The 21819-nt window shown below is 40.7% G+C and overlaps 3 protein-coding genes across 5 annotated transcripts; all 3 read left to right on the top strand.

Moving 5' to 3' along the window:
* The first annotated feature begins 1542 nt into the window (after nucleotides 1-1542).
* LOC308331387 (zona pellucida sperm-binding protein 1-like) lies at nucleotides 1543-3095 on the top strand. Its single transcript, XM_080786811.1, has 5 exons — nucleotides 1543-1655; nucleotides 1748-1925; nucleotides 2167-2296; nucleotides 2893-2967; nucleotides 3045-3095. Exons 1-5 carry the CDS (start codon nucleotides 1574-1576, stop codon nucleotides 3060-3062), a joined length of 483 nt encoding a protein of 160 aa, XP_080642937.1. The 5' UTR covers nucleotides 1543-1573; the 3' UTR covers nucleotides 3063-3095.
* A 3150-nt stretch (nucleotides 3096-6245) lies between these two features.
* LOC308331693 (zona pellucida sperm-binding protein 1-like) lies at nucleotides 6246-8881 on the top strand (the record flags this gene model as incomplete). The annotated part of the gene is made up of 8 exons (XM_080787184.1): nucleotides 6246-6339; nucleotides 6568-6743; nucleotides 6844-6941; nucleotides 7384-7535; nucleotides 7632-7809; nucleotides 8005-8134; nucleotides 8714-8788; nucleotides 8864-8881. The coding sequence occupies exons 1-8, from the start codon at nucleotides 6333-6335 to the stop codon at nucleotides 8879-8881; spliced, it is 834 nt and encodes a 277-aa protein (XP_080643310.1). The 5' UTR covers nucleotides 6246-6332.
* Nucleotides 8882-10160: 1279 nt separating this feature from the next.
* LOC308331487 (cytosolic non-specific dipeptidase-like) lies at nucleotides 10161-20648 on the top strand. 3 transcript variants are annotated; one of them, XM_080786943.1, is made up of 12 exons: nucleotides 10161-10183; nucleotides 12100-12189; nucleotides 12436-12579; nucleotides 13081-13243; nucleotides 14827-14915; nucleotides 16468-16668; nucleotides 16773-16857; nucleotides 17031-17191; nucleotides 18341-18505; nucleotides 18990-19131; nucleotides 19770-19917; nucleotides 20435-20648. In XM_080786943.1, exons 2-12 carry the CDS (start codon nucleotides 12130-12132, stop codon nucleotides 20499-20501), a joined length of 1425 nt encoding a protein of 474 aa, XP_080643069.1. In that variant the 5' UTR covers nucleotides 10161-10183; nucleotides 12100-12129; the 3' UTR covers nucleotides 20502-20648. The 3 variants fall into 3 exon arrangements, with proteins under 3 accessions (XP_080643069.1, XP_080643071.1, XP_080643070.1); XM_080786945.1 differs by having other exon boundaries at nucleotides 10174-10187; XM_080786944.1 differs by lacking the exon at nucleotides 10161-10183 and adding an exon at nucleotides 10189-10209.
* The last annotated feature ends 1171 nt before the right edge of the window (nucleotides 20649-21819 follow it).

Here is a 21819-nt window from a genome sequence, read left to right as displayed (position 1 = left end):
AATGTCCCTTCACGCCCTCTCCAGAGGATGTGTCTACAACACCACAAACTGTCACTGCAGTGCCAACACGCCGACCAGTGCTGCCCATAGGGGAGCTGCCACCACTCCCTGCAATGATGCCAACACGCCCAACAGTGCTGCCACCACGCCCTGCAATGATGCCAACACGCCCAATGAGACCACGCCCACCAGCGTCATTTCCCTTTGTCACTTTGTTGCCGCCTCCACCCCCTGTGTCCTCTACAGGGGCCCAAAGTGAGTTCATTTGGCCCAGCATCAAGTATGTGTGGACTGCTAGTTATTTCAGTAAAGTTGTGAGTTGATGATTTAATGTTAAACTTCATTTCAGATTGTGCTGTCCATCTGGGCCAGCGGGTAGCATGTGGCTCTGTGACAATATCCCGCACAGCCTGTTTAGCGGCCGGCTGCTGTTTTGACTCGACCTGCTTTTATCCCATGAATGGTGACTATTCTCTTGGAGGGCTATTAACATGTGCGACATTAAAATGTCAACCTGGTAACCTTTGGGCCATGGTTATTACAGGTGGAACATGGTTTGAGCTAGTATACTCTTTCATGACGGCTAAATAATTAGAAGCTTGACATTCACCCAATCTTAATACTTAAAAATCCTGCTGCATATTCTACATTTGTGTTGCATTAATGGTGCTATTGTCTTAATCCACCAGAGTGCTCTAAAGATGGACACTTTGTCTTTGCAATAAACCGTGATGCTCCTAAACGTGACAGTGTGGATCCCACTGGACTTGTTATTCCATCAGACCGAGCCTGTAGACCAGTCATTGTTGATCGAATGTATGCCATTTTCAAGTTCTCAATCCATGAGTGTGGAACTCATCACTATGTAAGTGTTAAGGCTCTAATGCAATTTTGCACCATGGAACACTAACTGCTGTTATGGACTTTACTGTCACCTTCTCACAAATGTATTCTCCCCGATACAGCAAGTTGGTGGGGCAAACGTATATCTGGCTGAAGTGGCTACTCCTATCACTGCCATGAGCCTGAAGTATGGAGTCATCACCAGAAGTAAACTTGTGAGGTGAGCAGATTACCTTGAGCATTAGCAATTTCAGAATAAGATGATGTAACTCGCATCCTCTGGTCTTGGTGCTGAGCCAAACTGTTAAAGAGAACATGGACAAAAGCAGGGCCTCGCAACTCACTTTGTAATGCTCAGACATTTCTATTTCTTTTTTCAAACGGCAGGCAGGACAATAACGTTTTGACCAGTAAAGCTCTTTCTCAAGTACTTGAAAGGCCTACACTGGTCAAAACATTGTATTGTCCAGCCTGCTGTGTTCGTGAATAAAAATTGCCTGGAGCATTACAAAGTGAGTTGCAAGACCCTGCTTGTTGTTTGCCTAAAATTCACATTGAACATAAAAAGCAAATTGTAGAATTTAGCCATGTGTGAATTGCTTCTTTCACTAACTTGACTGAATGATGTTCAATTTTAAGACTCTTTCTGTTGCATTGCAGATTCCTGTTTGAGTGCCGCTATGATGTACATGGCCTGGTTAGCCAGACATCACTATTCACCATTGGCTACATGGTCAAAATGCCCTTTTCAAGCTTCCCTTCGCAGATAATCTCTGATGGCCTGTTTGCAATTCAGCTGAGGATCGCTAGAGGTTGGGTGTTATGGGTCTTGGGAAATATTGACTGGATGTAGATTAGTTCATGTCAGTCAGTACAGAACTGACACCTCTATTTATGCCAACAGAGCCAACTTTCACCAGCTGGGTGGATGACCACCTACCTCTGCGAGAACTTGTGAATGGTGAACCAGTGTACCTGGAAGTTCGCTTGAGGTCGCCACAGCCAAAAGCAGTGCTGCTCGTTAACTACTGTATTGCATATACCCGCTATGCCACAAATGCTCTTGTGATCATTTATGAAGGGTAAGGAAATAATGACTCGGTATATTAACGCTTCACTGATCAATGTGCACAAGCAATATTCTTAGTAAAATGTTAAATTAATGGAATTCCCCTTTAATATGTCATTAATATACTTTAGCGCTGTTCTAGGCAACACAGAATGGGGGGGATTTTTTTTCACATCAGCTCTAAGGTATAGTAAAATAAGTGGTATTCCACTTTAAGAATCACCTGAATTAATTTAGTGTTTATTTTTTTGTAGGTGTGAGAACCCTCTTGATGATACCGTGGCCATCCTTAGAGTCACTGAAGCAAGCCGCTACAAAAGGCGATTTAAAGTTGATGCGTTTCAGTTCATGGATCTGAGAACCACCAAGTTCATCGATGAAGATGTGAGTCGGTATTCAGAGTTAAAGGACCTACTCTGTATGTGTCATAGGAGGGCTGTGGGCAGTTCAGAAACCCATCCGACAGTGACTTCATTGATGGGGAATCCAAGCTAATATATACTGCAGGCTTTCTATTCCTGAAAAGTTGCAATTCGATAATGGAAGCAATCATTCTCATGATAAATGTATTTTGGTTAACTATGTCACTGGACGGGTTTCTGAACTGCCCACAGCCCTCCTATGAGATGGAGTAGCGTAAAAAGGTGGTATTCTATCATGACTATTAAATATTGAGGACCAATTAGAGGAAGACAAGTGGTCCTTTAAAGAATGGGACTGTGGAGCTACAGCTTCAGATGCCTTATCTCTAAAGTCACAGGTCTCTTTAGAATATTTAGACTAAATATTTACTCCATGGCAGTTTGCTATCACTGAGCTATTGGATGCAATGTTTACTTTAGCGGTACCATAGTACATAAGATTGTCTTGACTAAAATTCTTGGCTGGCAACTGTCTGACTAATGTATTGCAGGGTTTCTTTTTTTCTCGTTGTGCAAACTTTAACTGCCTTAGTAAAATAAATGTTCATTCCCCTGCAGATCTACTTCATGTGCTCCACAGAACTGTGTATGCCAATAGAACGGCAATGTGAGGAGCGGTGCTTTGATGGACAGGTGAGCGGAACACATTTTTGAATAGGCAAAATTATTGTGTCTTCTCGCATTTCTAATCCATTTTCTCTTCTGTCTAGCAACGGCCACTGCCATGAGATCAGGATGCCACAGAAGGTGGTTGATCAAGACCTGTTGTGTGAGAAAATAAAATGTTTTAAATGAATTTCATGCCTTGGGCTATTTTTCCTATAAAATTAGTTTTGGACCATTTTACTGTACTATCAGATGGTGTAACTCAGGAGGACGATATTCTGTAGTATTGGCCCTGACTATCCCTAACCTTGTTTTACTGTCACACTTGCAAAGCAAATTAGGATTTTAGTCTTTAATTGGATATCTCCTCATACTGCTTGGACCTGTACCAGGGAATTTCAACTTCCTTCCCAAACATAAAGCTAATGCCTACAAGTGATACCAATTCTGTGTATATGTTTAAACCAGGCTTACATTTTGTATTTCTTAAAGGACCACTTTTCAACCCATCTTCATATACTAGGTCCTCACTAATCATGATAAAATGGCACCATTTGTTTCTACTCTGTCTCATCGGAGGGCTGTGTTCAGTTCAGAAACCAGTCCACCAGTGACATCATCGATGGGGAATCCAAGCTAATAAACTGCAGGCTTTCTAGTCCTGAAAAGTTGCAATGTGAAAGCCCATCGTTCTCACGATAATACAAATCTGAACATTTTTGTAAAATATTGTTTAAAAAAATCAATGATGTCACTGGACGGGTTTCTGAACTGACCACTGCACTCCTATGAGACACAGACTGAGTAGAATAAAATTGTGCCATATTATTAGTGAGTACCTATTCTATGAAAGATTGAAAAGTGGTCCTTTATTACAATAATACATTTGAGAGAAAAAGGCCAAATATGAATGAAATATATTTTTCTGAGCTAAAAGTAGTTGTATACAAAGTGGAAATACTGTTTGGATACTTGAAAATATATGCAATAAAGCCTACTGTCACACACAGACATTTCTTTCATTGTTGCCTTATATTAGTGGTTATTAGAGAAACTGCATGATTCAGATTGATTGCATTTGCTGAGAAATAAGCAAATGCCCTGGTGTGGGCAACAGTAGCTGTCCATGGTGCTGATATGAAGTTCTGCACTTTGACTGACCGAATAGAATCTATTCATTTCGGTATATTTATGATCTATTCAATAGATCATAAATATACTCACTCAAGTTATATGACCATGTTAATGTCTTAAATTAAACTAAGAGGTTTGTAAGGTACTTAACATAAGTTGTGGTTGTACATAATATGGATTCAGGATAGGTGTGCATAGGGACATCTGGGCACCTTGATGTAAAATTGACTATTTTGTCCAAAATGTTAAATAAAATATTTGAAAAATGTAAGTAGTAATGTAAAGTATACATGATGTGAACATACACAGTACATCATTATTATAATTATATGTATCCTTCAACTTTTTTTATTCCCCAAAATGTATGCAGGTTTTGTAGCAATTGTAGAAATATAGGCCTACCTAATTGTCGAATGTTTAAGCATGTTCTAATCGTCTTTATTTTTGTTTAAACCAACTTTATTAAGAAATAATGCATGTTCTAATCATGTACAGCCTACTTTAAAACATTTTCAAATATATATACTAATATATAACTTTTTGGTAAAAAAAAAAAAAAGCCCACTCTTCCTTGGTGTCCTGCATCTGGTTGACAGTGATGAATGTAGGCTACTATACCTACAGACACAAATGGTAACTGGAGGAGTGGGTATACTGTACCTGAGAAGTCTGGGCACCTCAAAGGCTCAATGTAAAAAAACGTATTGTTTATTTCCTAAATATAAAAAGAGAGGGAAAAAAGGAAATAATGTATGCTGGTAGTAGCCTTTTAATTAACATGCTTGAACATTTGCTACAAATCCTGTGGATATTATCCATGGCATAAACAATATAGTTGAAGGGTAAATGCATGTTCAATTCGAATCATATACTTTTAACATTATTTTTGACCATTCAAGGGTGGAGTTGAGCTGCGTCAGCGTGTTTACAAAACTATTGCACATAGCCTACAGAGGTTTGACAAAGCCAAGGGCCTTTATTAGTAGCGTCTTACTAGCCTACCATTCAATCTTGCAGTCGCATCTCTGCAGCACGTGGTTTACAACGTCACCAAACAAATTGGTTGACAGCACATGTGTAATTAATCAAGCCAATTAACTGTCTGTATATAAGTGCCGAGAAAACCCATTCATCTTCACTTCTTTCAGCTTGCAGCGATGTCTCAAGGTACAATGGCTTGGTGGAGGCTGGGTTCGGTCTTCTTGGTGGTGGCGGCGGCGTCGGCATTTGCTACGGCAGCAAGTGAGATATGGCAGTCAGTGGACACCTTTCCTGACCTTAAACTTGAAGATAAATGGGAATCCGTTCCTGAAATTCAAGATGAAGCTGTGAGTGGAAAATGGGTTGACCTGTATGACTCTAAAGACCGGAGGCAAGCGTCGGGTAAGTGTAAAGTGGGGCTTATTTATAGACTCAGAGTTTAGTATGCTATGTAGCTTTTGGCGTCAATTATGTGTTTTAAAAAAAACTGTACTAAGAAACACCGCCCTCAACGGGGCAGAATCATTCTGGTGTTGCAAATTCTGTAATGTTATCATCGTTGACTTGTATTAATTGCCACATGTACTGCAGATGACTACGATGAAGATGACTATAGCGACGGCATTGCCCAAGTTGGAGAAGACTACTCAATCAAGAATGCCTTGACGCCACGGGGTAAAAAAGAGAAATGTCCCTTCACGCCCTCTCCAGAGGATGTGTCTACAACGCCACAAACTGTCACTGCAGTGCCACCACGCCGACCAGTGCTGCCCATAGGGGAGCTGCCACCACTCCCTGCAATGATGCCACCACGCCGACCAGTGCTGCCCATAGGGGAGCTGCCGCCACTCCCTGCAATAATGCCACCACGCCGACCAGTGCTGCCCATAGGGGAGCTGCCACCACGCCCACCAGTGCTGCCACCACGCCCTGCAATGATGCCAACACGCCCACCAGTGCTGCCACCACGCCCTGCAATGATGCCGGGACAACGCCCACCAGTGTCATTTCCCTTTGCCACTTTGTTGCCGCCTCTGTCACCTACACCCCCTGTGTCCTCTACAGGGGCCCAAAGTGAGTGTTCATTTGGCCCAGCATCAAGTATGTGCAGACTGCTAGTCATTTCAGTAAAGTTGTGAGTTGATGATTTAATGTTAAACTTCATTTCAGATTGTGCCGTCTATCTGGGCCAGCGGGTAGCATGTGGCTCTGTGACAATATCCCGCACAGCCTGTTTAGGGGCAGGCTGCTGTTTTGAATCAACCTGCTTTTATCCCATGAATGGTGAGACTATTCTCTTGGAGGGCTATTAACATGTGTGACATTAAAATGTCAACCTGGTAACCTTTTGGCCATGGTTATTACAGGTGGAACATGGTTTGAGCTAGTATACTCTTGCATGACGGCTAAATAATTAAAAGCTTGACATTCACCCAATCTTAATACTTAAAAATCCTGCTGCATATTCTACATTTGTGTTGCATTAATGGTGCTATTGTCTTAATCCACCAGAGTGCTCTAAAGATGGACACTTTGTCTTTGCAATAAACCGTGATGCTCCTAAACGTGACAGTGTGGATCCCACTGGACTTGTTATTCCATCAGACCGAGCCTGTAGACCAGTCATTGTTGATCGAATGTATGCCATTTTCAAGTTCTCAATCCATGAGTGTGGAACTCATCACTATGTAAGTGTTAAGGCTCTAATGCAATTTTGCACCATGGAACACTAACTGCTGTTATGGACTTTACTGTCACCTTCTCACAAATGTATTCTCCCCGATACAGCAAGTTGGTGGGGCAAACGTATATCTGGCTGAAGTGGCTACTCCTATCACTGCCATGAGCCTGAAGTATGGAGTCATCACCAGAAGTAAATTTGTGAGGTGAGCAGATTGCCTTGAGCATTAGCAATTTCAGAATAAGATTATGTAACTCGCATCCTCTGGTCTTGGTGCTGAGCCAAACTGTTAAAGAGAACATGGACAAAAGCAAGGCCTCGCAACTCACTTTGTAATACTCAGACATTTCTTTTTTCAAACAGCAGGCAGGACAATGAAACGTTTTGACCAGTGTAGGTCTTTCTCAAGTACTTGAAAGGCCTACACTGGTCAAAACGTTGTATTGTCCAGCCTGCTGTGTTAGTGAATAAAAATTACCTGGAGCATTACAAAGTGAGTTGCGAGACCCTGCTTGTCGATTGCCTAAAGTTCACATTGAACATAAAAAGCAAATTGTAGAATTTAGCCTTGTGCGAATTGCTTCTTTCACTAACTTTACTGAATGTGATCACGTTCAATTTTCAAGACTCTTTCTGTTGCATTGCAGATTCCTGTTTGAGTGCCGCTATGATGTACGTGGCCTGGTTAGCCAGACATCACTATTCACCATTGGCTACATGGTCAAAACGCCCTTTTCAAGCTTCCCTTCGCAGATAATCTCTGATGGCCTGTTTGCAATTCAGCTGAGGATCGCTAGAGGTTGGGTGTTATGGGTCTTGGGAAATATTGACTGGATGTAGATTAGTTCATGTCAGTCAGTCAGTACAGAACTGACACCTCTATTTATTCCAACAGAGCCAACTTTCACCAGCTGGGTGGATGACCACCTACCTCTGCGACAACTTGTGAATGGTGAACCAGTGTACCTGGAAGTTCGCTTGAGGTCGCCACAGCCAAAAGCAGTGCTGCTCGTTAACTACTGTATTGCATATACCCGCTATGCCACAAATGCTCTTGTGATCATTTATGAAGGGTAAGGAAATAATGACTCTGTACATTAACACTTCACTGATCAATATGCACAAGCAATATTCTTAGTAAAATGTTAAATTAGTGGAATTCCCCTTAGCGCTGTTCTAGGCAACACAACAGCTCTAAGGTATAGTAAAATAAGTGGTATTCCCCTTTAAGAATCACCTGAATTAATTTCGTGTTTATTTTTTTGTAGGTGTGAGAACCCTCTTGATGATACCGTGGCCATCCTTAGAGTCACTGAAGCAAACCGCTACAAAAGGCGATTTAAGGTTGATGCGTTTCAGTTCATGGATCTAAGAACCACCAAGTTCATCGATGAAGATGTGAGTCAGTATTCAAAGTTAAAGGACCTACTTTGTATGTGTCATAGGAGGGCTGTGGGCAGTTCAGATTAGAAACCCATCCGACAGTGACATCATTGATGGGGAATCCAAGCTGATATATACTGAAGGCTTTCTATTCCTGAAAAGTTGCAATTCGATAATGAAGCAATCATTCTCATGATAAATGTATTTTGATTAACAAAACTAAACTGGTTTCTGAACTGCCCACAGCCCTCCTATGAGATGGAGTAGGATTTATTTTAAATCATAACTATTATATATTGAGGATCAATTATAGGAAGACACAGTCCCATTCCTTTAAAGAATGGGACTGTAGTGCTAGTGGAGCTACAGCTTCAGATGCCTTATCTCTAAAGTCACAGGTCTCTTTAGAATATGTAGACTAAATATTTACTCCATGGCAGTTTGCTATCACTGAGCTATTGGAAGCAATGTTTACTTTAGCGGTACCGTAGTACATAAGATTGTCTTGACAAATTCTTGGCTGGCAACTGTCTGACTGGTTTTTGTGTGCTAACTTTAACTGCCTTAGTAAAGAAAATGTTCATTCCCCTGCAGATCTACTTCATGTGCTCCACAGAACTGTGTATGCCAATAGAACGGCAATGTGAGGAGCGGTGCTTTGATGGACAGGTGAGCGGAACACATTTTTGACTAGGCAAAATTATTGTGTTGTCTCTCCTCTAATCTATTTTCTCTTCTGTCTAGCAACGACCACTGCCATGAGATCGGGATGCCACAGAAGGTGGTTGAGCAAGACCTGTTGTGTGAAAATAAAATGTTTTAAATGCATTTCATGCCTTGAACTATTTTTCCTATAAAATGAGTTTTGGAAAATGTTACTGTACTATCAGATGGTGTAACTCAGGAGGATGATATTCTGTAGGATGCTTGGCCCTGACTATCCCTAACCTTGTTTTACTGTCACACTTGCAAAGCAAATTAGGATTTTAGTCTTTAATTGGTTATCTCCTCAGACCCCCCCCAAACAAAATGAGTGCGGAGATATTCCACCCCTTTGTAAGGGGTGGAATTGAGTTTTAGCACAACTGCAAGAGTGAATTGGCAACATCAGAAATGACATGGCATTGGGGGTTAAGGGATAACTCAATTGGGAAGTGAGCTTGAACATGTGCAGATAAGAAGGGAATAAGGGATAGTCCACTCCAGAGGTTTATGGATGTGGTGACATGGGCGGATGGAAATATATCTCTTGGGGCGACCCTGAGAATCATCAAGCTCTGGAACAAACTCCCAACTGATTATTACCAAAAAAAACTTTGCACTGCCTTAATACAACTTTAATGACTGACTTTGTTCCCTGAGTTTATGTTCGCTTTTGTTATTGGGCCTTATAATTCATTTTATTAATGTGGAAGTCCAATGATGTATGTTCCATGTTTTGATGCCCAGATTTCTCAGGTGCCTATAATCATTTGGTGGCCAGTTTTCCCAGTAGCCTACCCACTATTTTGGTGCCAGAGTTGTCCAAATTTCTTCAGGGGTGTGCCTAGGGTTTATCATCAACCAGAAGGCAAAAATCATGCTTTATATGTGGCGTACGTCAAACGAGGGGGGTTTCATGATGCTGAATCCATTCCAAGCATTGGTTTTGGAAGGGAAAAAAACACATTGGGCAAAAAACTGCCAAAGCCACTTGCCCAAATGTGCTGTCACATTTGTGGCCGTTTTTAGCCCAAGGAGTGTGTTTGTGTTATGAAAAATGCTTAACTTATGGCATCCGGCTAGCCTCGGTCCCAGGCTTAGGCTACTTCTCTGCGAAAAGAAAAATGACTGGAATCAACATTCCGTGGCGAGAACAATATGCGTGATGGTAGCATAAATTGCATGAATGTTTACAAGTCTGGCACGATCGAATAATTCACATCATTATGCATGACACTTATTTCAATTAATGAATTATTACACCCAGCTCAAATTTTACAAATCCATAGAAGCAAAACAGGAAGCTGCGGCGACGCGACCGGAAAAGTGTCACATGTATATCAGCTGGCTGGAAACAACTAAGTGAGTGAGTTTGCAGAAGTGTCCCGGTACTGTTAATAGTGTTATTAGTGTAACTTATGTATATTTCATTGTAAATGCTAACTTCGCATAGCATATGTTTCTTCAGTGATATGACAGCTGTCTTGGTCGTCGTTATCATCTTCAGTTAGGAAATTGGTCTGTTTTCAATCCTTTCTCCCACACGGCTAAAATCAGCTACAGACCAGCATATTGAGCATAATGGTGATAGCCTACTGTAGCATACACTTTTAAATACTGATAAAACAAGATTTAAATGTTTTTAAATTGTTATATTTACTGGAATTAGCTACTTATGTTCTAGCCCTGGTCCAATGCTTACAGCGAGTGTCTCTCAGGCGTCAGAGAGAGACACTCTGTAAGCATTGGACCATGCAGGGCTACTTATGTTCTGGTATATGGAAAATGGCAACCAGAATAACCCGTTCTGAGTGAAGTGTGTTTTGTGTGAGATATAGCCTACTCTTCATTACTCAGTCTTTCTCTCTAAACTCTAAAGAAAGAGCAAAACATTGTCCAACCAAGAGACAGCCAACGAGCTGTTCTATGCGGTGAACAAAAACAAATCATATCGTGTGAATAAGTGATCGAGGGGCGCCCATGATTTTTGGGGGCATGTTGATGTGTTTATATCAGCGAGATTGATTGATTGAAACCTTTATTTCAGGGGAATCCAATTTATACCTGCAGGGTCTCTTTTTCAACGGCGCCCTGTATACAAACAAGAACATTTTCAGCAATGATTTTACATACATGACATGGACACACAGTACAACAAATATAATACACAAGCACATATACACACAGAAACAAAACCTTATAACCAAATATTACAAAAAGCAGGTGCATATGCCTTTCTCTAGTGTGAGGTCAGTTAAGAGTCTTTTAAAAGTCGTCTCTTTACGTTCTCATTTTCTTCCCTAAACAAACATTAAAGTCCATAGACTTGCCTGGTATAATTTCACCATAACTACCCTAAACAAGCTTGGCTGGCACAAATTTCACCATAATTTACCCTAAACAAATATTAAAGTCCATACACTTGCCTGGCACAAATTTAATTTAAGTTGACCCCAAACGAACATTAAAGTCCAAATCATAATTTACCAAATTATTACAGAGTAATTGTATAAAATATTTTGTTTTTTTTACTGCAGGACCTCTTCTCTTTCCAGGAGCACATTTGTACATGGATAAATGATACATGGTTTGATTAAATACTTTATTAACAGTTTCATCAGAAGATAGTATAGCTACAGCCACGATTGTGAGATTTTTAATACTGCTAGTGTCAAGTCATAACAAAATTAGCATTTGACTTGTGGTAGGGTAAGCAGAGCATAGAATTGACAACTTTACAATAATAATAATGTCTGGCATTCATAACAATCTAGGACGGTGAAAGTTGTGCAGTAGGTCTGCTGTTACTGTTAGTAAAAATGACATATGACACTTCTTAGGCCTGACTCACACCTTCACAACAGATTGATGTATATTGTATAGCTGATGCATGAGACTTATTGACTGATGCAAGCTCCAATGGGAGTCACATGGTTTGACACAACATTTTTGTTGTATGAGGGGGGCAGTCGAAAACACAGCCGAAAGCCGTACAACAAGAATGTTGTGTCAAACCATGTGACTTCCATTGGAAATGCATTGACACTTACCCTTTGTTTACATCTAGCATGCATCAATGTTGTATGCTAGATCGAAAGGTGTGAGTGAAGCCTTAGCTATCTGTAGGACTCTGATCAGTCTGGCCACTGGAATGCATGATACAGGAAACTCAAAATACTGTTGTCAGCACATTTGAAGGAGGTGTGGTCTTTGTCCTCCCATAAAGAGAGATTGGAGAGTCAGGCAAAGTCTCACACACTACTATTCCTGTCACCCAGGTCACACCGATCCCCACAGAAGTAGCAAAGATGGCTGATCTATCAGCACTTTTCAAGTATGTGGATGAACATCAGGAGTTGTACATTGAGGTAAGAACATTCTATTGTAATATTGGAGTGATTCATTTCATTAAACAGAGTTTTTGCTAAATGGAGTAATCTCCAGTCTCTGTCCTCGCTGTCCTCAGTGTTTGAAAGCTAAATGACAGCATTAACGATTTTCAACCTGGCATCTCTGTTACATTATAGATCTGCTATTTTTGTCAAACAACAAATAATAAAGGGCTGTGATAAAAAAACTAAATGTCATGTTTGTTTATTGTTTCTCTTCCCCAGCGCCTAGCCCAATGGGTGGGAGTTCAGAGTGTGTCAGCATGGCCTGAGAAGCGTGGGGAGATCAAGAAGATGATGGAGATGGCAGCCAAAGATATTGAGAAGCTGGGGGGTACGGTGGAGATGGTGGACATTGGCAAACAGAAGGTTAGACATGTTGCCAGGCTGTTATGTCTTTGTGAAGTGCATTACTAAACTGCAACCCATCCTAATTTGAGTGACTGCTGATTTGATGGGTGCTATCAGTATCAGTGTTAATCTGTAAAATCAAATATACATACATGTCTGGGTATTAATGTTTCATATTACTTTTGCTCAGCTTCAACACTAATGAACACTCACTCTCTGTCTCTTTCTCTCATATATTCTTAAAAGAAGAGAAGGCATTGTGTCAAATATAGAACAGGTTTTCTTAGAAACCTTAACCTTTCCTCATCCAACAATCAACCATTTGTCCTCCTTATTATTAGGCTATTTTATTTGGCCTTAATGAACTTGTTTTATTTTATCTATTAAAGATATCCCGATTCTTCTCATACCTCCTCACTCATTACTATACTTTGTAACTTCAAGTAACGTACAATATCATACTGTTATTATTAATGTTGCCGTTATTCTTTATTATTGATTATGTTATTATTCACACAGCTTCCTTCTGGAGAAGAGATTCCATTGCCCCCTATCATCCTGGGGCATTTGGGCTCGGACCCGGGCAAGAAGACTGTGTGTATCTATGGTCACCTTGATGTCCAGCCAGCTAAAATGGATGATGGCTGGGATACAGAGCCTTTTACTCTGGTGGAGAAAGATGGTGAGACCAGACCTGGTTAATTATTTTCCTCTGTTTTCTCTTCTGTGTTCTGTTTAGTCCTCCTATCAACTCTCCACCTCAGTTCCAGTTCAGTGTGCTGTCAGACATTTACAGGGTAAACTGGTCTTAGATCAACAGAAATTCCAGGCAACATCATCAGTTATTTGTAATATTTGTAACATGTAGCTTGTTTAAGCTGCCTTTTAACCTTTAGCAAAATATGTCAGATCATATCTTAGTTTATTACATATTTCCAAAGTCCACTTCAGCTTACTTGTGTACTTAACTGTGTTTTTCTGATCAAGGGGCATTTAATTACCTCAGCTAATGACTTACTGGTCAACTGTCCCACAAATTCAGAATTACACAATCCCTAACTTACCAAAATGGCACAGTGTATTGCATTTTACAAGCTACACTGACAAGTGCAAATTTGCTGGCTTCAGACTATGTGTCAGTCAGCACACCTTTCTTCCACTTGTTTCCCTTTCTTTCTTTTTTGCCTAGGGCAGTTATTGTCTGGTGACAGTCAGCTGAGAGATAGTGTCACATCCTTATTTCTGTTGAGATCAGTTTATGTTGTTTGATGTTTGATGAGTTGGCATAGAAAAAGACAGACTCTGCCACTTTCGGTTCTGCCTCAGCGTTGCGTGTAAAGCACTTAAAGTTCTATATTCTAATCTAATCTAAACACAAATACATTCTATTTCGCCTCCTTACTGTTATACTTATGAATAACATCAAAGAATCACTTAATAGGTCAATTAGAAATTGTTCATCTCAGCATGAGAGGTTACTCCGTGGTGGGAAATACATAAATAATACAGTACGATATAATAAAAGAGAATGACAGCTTGGCAAAAGTAACTTTTATTTTTTATAGAAGAGGCAAACTAATATTGTTTATGCCGTTGGCCTGTTTATTTGTATACATGTGTTAACTTGAAACATTATTGTACTGTAAAAATAAGGTCTCTTTTCCCTTGATCTTTATCTTTGTTAGTATTAGTTTACTATAATTAGATTAATACACGATAATCAACACTAACACTTTAATTTAGAACACAGCCAAATGAAATAGTACATGAGTGTTCAATCAATTATTCAATGAAGCAAACGGCACAAACAATATTAGTTTGTCTCTTCTACAAAAATTAAAGTTACAAGTTACTGTCGCGTGTTGCCATTCTCTTGTAGGCTACTTGTATTATTTCCCACCACAGAGTACCCTTGCATCTCAGAGGACAGGCAAGACGGGCGGTGTCGGTAGGCCAATCAGAGGCAGGCGGGGCATTACCATGTATATGCTCGGACGTAGAATAGATATACGCTGGAGAAATGAGTGCAAGCAGGTTGGAATGGGTGGAGAAAAGTGTCAGGTGTGATGTGTGATAGGATGGATGGAGGCAGATGATTCGCTGTGGCACTGGCAACCCCTGAAGGGAACAGCCAAAAGGAGAAGTTTTAAAAGATAAAGGTGTCAAGCAACACTTATTTTAAAATTGTGATATTTTCATAGAGTTCAACGTCAACAGGGTTCTGTGACAATGACCCTTAATACATTTCCCTTAATCCCTGTGCAGGGAAGCTCTATGGACGAGGTTCCACAGATGACAAGGGTCCAGTGCTGGCCTGGTTGAACTGTATTGAGGGTTACCAGAAGACTCAGCAGGTAATGGTAACAAGAAGCTATCACAACTTACAAGTCCTGGTTTAGCTTGGTCTAACTGACAACTGTAGATCATATTTACAATTTTGGCATTTAGCAGATGGTTTTTTCAGAGTAAATGGCCCTTCCAAGTGGTGTTTACCTGTCCCTTGGGACCATAGACTGTAAAATTATTTTTGACAAAGCGTAAGATGAAGCCTGTCAGTCCTTGAATTGTAAATCGCCATCTTTCTAGATCCGTTTGGGCCCAGCTGGCCATTGGCTGGCCCAGACAACGAGGCGGGACTTCCCCCCTTCTTCTTTGTTGGTTTTTATTTTGACTCGAGCGGGGGGTGGATCCCGATCATAGACTGTAAAGGTAGCCACGCCCCTCAGAACATGCTCGACTTTATGGTCATGTTTTTAATAAATGGGACCATAATTTTCCAAAAAGAATATTATGACATGAGAAATGAGACTTTAAACTAATGACTGGAAGCAGAAAGTATTCATGACCATATTTAAGGTAATACAGTCTAGGTGAAGTTGGGCCCAAATACATGGAGCTATGGGGTTTTTTGGGCCCAATGACAACAACAGGCCATTATATGAACTTTCAGGAAGTCAGGATTTCCTACTGGCTTCAGACACTATTGGCTTCACTAACTAACTAGGATAATGGGTAAATAACTTTTACGGCGGCCAGCAACTTTTTTATTGGCTCGATCATGTAACCATGGTTTCCATACGTTGTGTGGTCGTATTGCAGTTGTTCATGTCGCAGAAACGAGGGCGAGGCTTGATTTCATAGGGCGTGCCAGATTGATTTCAGCCGTCACATTTATCACTGCTAGGAATGAAATTAAGGAAGGATCAGCTGTTTGCGATCACTTTAAAAATGCTGTGGCGACGTGGGTGTACTACAAAACCTACACTCGTATTTGGGGCAGATTTTACACTCAATTGATAAATGAGGGCCCATAAACTGGAGCCATATTACAGCAATGGGTCATCCATTGCATTGTTGGTTTTCTATGAAAACTGCCATTTGACAGAAAGAGACAGCATAGTGCCAGATAGCACAAAACTAAACTAGATTATTTCTAATGGAATGTGGGTTTCTGATCTGCAAAACACATTTGAAATGTTTTGTTCCTACAAAATGTTTTGTCCCTTCTGAAACTTGAACTTTTCATGTCTTACTCTCCACATGTTAATCACCCATCAATGTGGTCAAAGGTCTTTGGGTGAAATATGTGCTCCTATGCTGTTTCTTGTCATTGCATCACACCAAGCATTAATGATTAAACTAATTTGCCAGGACTAACCAAAATAAAAATAATTAGTTAATGTTATAAAATAGAGACAAAACCAGATCATGAATCCACAGTTTTCAAAGCTCTGTGTTGTTCAATTCAGATCCTTTTGAGGCTTTTATTTATCGTTTGTTTTGTTTACATTTTGAAAATCCAACTCTAGAAGGAGCATAAAGGCTTAAGCATTTTCACAATCTTTAAAAAAGTTTTATTTCTTCTTTCTCTCTCCCTTTTCTTTTATTCTTTGCATTATTGATCAGGAGCTTCCGATCAACGTCAAGTTCTGCTTTGAAGGGATGGAGGAGTCTGGATCTGAGGGCCTAGACGAACTGATTTTCTCACGTAAAGACACCTTCTTAAAAGGTGTGGACTACGTCTGCATCTCAGACAACTACTGGCTGGGCAAGACCAAACCTTGCATCACCTACGGCCTGAGAGGCATCTGCTATTTCTTCATTGAGGTATTGTGTTATAACTGTTGTGCTGCTTTGGTTTTAGTAGTGCATCGGGTCGAAGGAGTTGATATCCACCCCCTTCCTGAATGCTTTTGCTTCCTAAATCCTAGATGGAGTGCTGTGACATGGATCTCCACTCTGGCGTTTTTGGTGGCTCTGTTCATGAAGCCATGACTGACCTCATCGCACTCATGGGCAAGTCATGCCACTTTTATGAAGCTTAATTTAGCGTCTGTGAGCTTAGTAGCTATGCCAAAGTGAAACATTCTGGTGATAGACTTTGATGGTATTTGTTATAACCAAATTATTCATGGAATCTCAACAGAGATTAAACTCAGACTGTTTAACTGTTTATTATAACCAATCAGGCTCCTTGGTGGACAAGAAGGGAAAGATCTTGGTTCCAGGAATATATGAAGCCGTGGCCCCGGTTACTGACGCGGAGAAACAGTTGTATGAGAATATCGACTTTGACATGGAGGATTTCTGCAAGGATCTCGGGGCTCAAAAGCTGCTTCATGACACCAAGGTACCCTAAGGAGTTTGGAGTCATTTTAGACCCCAGCCACACGAGAACGGATCGGGCTGTTACCCGCACAAGTTTGTAGCCGGCATCAAAGTTTCGAGCGTCCACATTGCCGTTATGTTGATTGCATTGATGCATGTCGTCCAGACAAGAGCGGTATCGCTCCGGATACCAGAGAAAGCTGTAGTAGTGTAGGCTATATTAGAATAGACATGTATGTTGATGTAGCCTATATTGTAAAATATGCATTTCACTTTCACACTACATGACATGAAAGACATGAAATATGGCTTTGTTGAGTCAGAGAAGATATTATACTATAATGCTTCCATAGTGAAAATCTGCAGACATATTTGTGTGGGTGCAAACCGCCTATTATTAAACCGACGATAATTTTTATCTGTTCTCCGAAAATAGCTCATCTACAAGCTCACGGGCTGCAGATCGACTACGGTATTTTCGTAGAAGAGATTTATAGACATGTGCAAATCGAAATAAAATAGCTGTGATACTTATGTAAGTGGTTATAGTGAAATAAACCATTAGCCTAGGACTTCATGAACAAATGCACAAACAATAATAAAGGCATTCCTTTATAGGTCAAACAACACCATTCATTCACATACAATATACACATGAATAAATAACCATTATAAGCAATTAATACCAGTGAGCTGGTGGTTATGAAAGGCGTGTCATAAACCTGCATCATTTTAAGTAAAAAAATAACGTATCATGTTGCTGTAAAAAGCCAGCCGATGATCAGCCACTAATCATGGACTCAGCCATCAGTTGTTTTGGAGGTGGAAAGCCTGGTGATGTGAGATTAGTTTGGATGGGGCGAGGGGACTTTGGCGTCACCCTTTCAGCAAATAGGCGGCATTCACTGTACACACGGAGATGACAAGTAGCGTCTCCGAAGTTTGTCACTCTGGGAGCTGGATTAAAAAAGAGCCGGATAAGTCCCCCAAAACACCGTCTCCGTGTGGCAGAAAGGGCAGATCGTCTAAGTACTTGTGCGGGTAACGCAGAATACGTCCTCATATAGACAGCACCTTATTGTCATGACACACACATACACAAATTGCATTGTTGTAGGCATAATTAAAAATAAATAAACAATGATTGTTCTTGGGTACTTCTGGCCTGTAGGAGCAAATCCTAATGCACCGCTGGAGATATCCATCCCTCTCTCTCCATGGCATTGAGGGAGCTTTCTCCGAAGGTGGGGCCAAGACAGTTATCCCCCGCAAAGTCATCGGAAAGTTCTCCATTCGCCTAGTTCCAGACATGGACCCCGCTGTTGTAGAGAAAGAGGTACATTTTAAAATATCATAAATGGGGTTATAGCTGAATCATTATAGTGGATGCCACACAGCGCAAAATCCCTTACATACAGTGTGTCTCTGGTTTGATTTATTTTTTGCTGGCCAGACTCCCTTCCTCTGTCTCTCTCTTTCGCTGTTGCTATCAAAATAAAGCAGAAAACATCATCTTGAAAATACAATTTAAAAATCATAAATGCATCCAGTTCTTAATGCTTTTGGGGATGTTTTTGTTATGCCTTTGTGGTGTTTTCTTTATGCTTTTGGGGTACTCTCATTATACTTTTGGGGTGTGTTCCTTATGTATTTGTGAAAAAAAACAACTGAAACCCACATTTTAGCATCTGCAATTGTCTGCTTACAGGAGCACTTCTTAAGCTCTGTGTTTATCTCATCAGTAATTTGTTATCAATAAAAAATGTAACATATTACTTAACCTATGCAACCTATGATATCCTTTTTCCGGTCTTGTCCAGGTTATTGGTCATCTACAGAAGAAGTTTGCTGAATTGGGAAGTCCTAACAAGCTAAAAGTTTACATGGGCCACGGGGCCAAGGCGTGGGTGTCTGACTTCAACCACCCCCACTACATGGCTGGTCGAAAGGCCTTGAAGACAGGTACAGTACATATGGCATGAGAATAAACATGTAGACCAGTGGTTCCCAAAGTGGGGCTAAATGATAGTTTGGAATCAAATGTACCCTTATGGGTCTGTAACTCTGAGAGTGTACAAATGGAACCGAATGGACCCGTACACTCTCAGAGTTAAATTAACATTGAATTTAAAATATAAATTGGGGGTCATAAATACCATTAAATGGGGGCCCATAGACACATGCATGTCAAACTGGGGTTCCTTGAAATTAAATGGGTTGAAAATCACTGCTAGAGCTGTACAAATCTTAGGTGGGTCCCTGGCATATCTTTTCAAATGGGCGTCCGCTGGCTATTTAGTGTAAATTTGTGGGCCCCTGACATGAAAACGTTTTGGAACCACTGATGTAGACCACCTAACTTTACCTTGTGATGTCTTGTTGTTACGGACAGACGTGTTAAAGAAAGAGGTCATGATAACGGTTATCTAGTTATTCTTCACAAGTATATTCTATAATCTATACCACTTAACTACTATTCTGATATGCCCAGAATACGGACACTAGGGTCACCTGAGTTTTAGTTTTTTATATTATTTGTTTGTTTTGGCCCATATTTTGACTCTTATATATCTCCTTTCTACTTCCTTACTGGCTGGTAGTGTTCGGTGTGGAGCCTGACCTGACTCGTGAGGGCGGTAGCATTCCAGTTACTCTGACTTTCCAGGAGGCCACGGGAAAAAATGTCATGTTGCTCCCTATGGGATCCTGTGATGACGGGGCTCACTCTCAGAATGAGAAGATTAACAGGTACACACAGATGAAATTGGGCGACCACGATAGCCGGGTGGTTAGAACAGAGCACATACCACATGGGCTCTAGTCTCTCAAAAAAGACTGTTGACTCACAAGGGTGCTGTTTTTCCTTTATTTGCTGATGGGTTCTCAGATTGCATGGGCTCTAATGCCTGACAGCGAGTGCCTGATTCGTTTCCTCGCTGGCAGTCAGGACCATTAGATGCACGTCACTCACCACCCTACTGTCTCTCTCCTCTATATCTATCAAATAAAGGTTCAGAAATGCCCACAAAAAACATAAATAAATACATTTTGACGAGGATTGATGTTTCTAATATGACCCACTGCATGACATGTATGAAGCTAGAATGAAAGCTGGGGCTACTTTTTGACAGAGATGGATAAAATCGCTATTTTGCTATCTAAATGTGTTATTTATTATTAATTTCCTTATTCTGGTGTTATTTTCTAGTGGTTAATGTATAATGTGTATGATACAATACCTTCCCTAATGTTTCTCTATTTTCAGAACCAACTACATTCAGGGTATCAAGCTGCTTGCTGCGTACTTCCATGAGGTCTCTCAACTGGAGTGAATGGACCAGTCACAACACTATAAATATGAATTATGCTTCCCTCTACTCTTCAAACTCAAGACCTGGTGGTTTGATTTTTCTGTACACCATTGTTTTATACACGTTGCTGTCTTAAAAAAAATAAAGCACTGTATTTTCCTTTTGTTATTGTGAGTTTTCCTTTCATTATTTTCCACGCAAACATTTTTGAACGGTATTAAAACAAGTATTATTTCACAAGAATGAAGAGAGAGAGGAGGAGGGGTTGCCTGGTTACCTGCACACTTTTACATGTATACATGTATAGGGCTGGACAGACATATAATGACCAGTCTATGAATTGGAAGACCCAGTAATAGGATAACACATTCTAGGGAAGCACCTAACTGTACTATGTGAGCAATGTCATGCACCACACAACAGTAACACCTGCTTGTTAACGTCTGTCTGGAAAGGTATTTGTTCTATGTTAGCCTTGGGGACTGCAGGCGTTTTGTAGTTCTGAGTCGGAACCCTACAGTAGTCCCTACCAAACCCGCTCGGGTGACTTCCTCTTTACTAGCAGCATACTCTCAGTGCTGCACCTGCTTCTAATGACCTTCAGAAGTCCTTCAAATCAGTTTGCTTAAAATGATGACATCAGAAAGAAAGGACATGATGATGGGAATGAAAAGAGCTGGACTACAAGAAGAGGAAGGCAAAATTGCATACTGGAGTGTTGTGGAATGGCAGTACAAAAGCTGTTCAGATACTTTTTTCTAGTATGTTTAAAGTACAGGAAAAATCTCAAAGATACCCTAACCCGTGTATATCCACGGCTTGGGGCGATCGAGCCGTCTGGGAGAGAGAGGTATTTTTACCTGTACTTTGATATTTTTCCTGTACTTTTAAACAGAGAGAGAAAGAGAGGGGGGAGGAGGTAAAGTGTCTAGTGAGAGTTGACACTTTACCTCTCGACCCAGCACACTCTTGTTTGAGTGTGCTGGGTCGTTACTACAACAAGAACAACAACAGATCCACCTGTTGGTGGCGCTGTAACTGGCCAATGTGAAAAGGGTGGGATATATTCCTCAGCCTAGTATGAAAGTCTGTGAAAGATTCCACGTAAATTGCACACTGCAGATATGGGGACCTCCAGTGGTCCTTGTCCTTGAGGGGGTTCCAGGTGGTCCTCAGCCAAATGATGGAGAGTTGGTAACCAAATGGGCCCTTGTAGATCTTTTACTTGGAGTGTAAAATGAAACCAAGAAGTCTACACACATAGAGAATCATGTAGAAGAATTGTTATTTTGATCAATGTTTGCCTGTTATCTCTCCCAACTCTACCAACTACCAACAT

The sequence above is a fragment of the Protomyctophum bolini genome (genome assembly GCF_963924005.1).
Source record: "Protomyctophum bolini genome assembly, chromosome: 17".
In the NCBI taxonomy this organism is placed as follows: domain Eukaryota; kingdom Metazoa; phylum Chordata; class Actinopteri; order Myctophiformes; family Myctophidae; genus Protomyctophum; species Protomyctophum bolini.
Note: the sequence above shows the minus strand (reverse complement) of the source record. Positions and strands in the feature narration are given on the sequence as shown.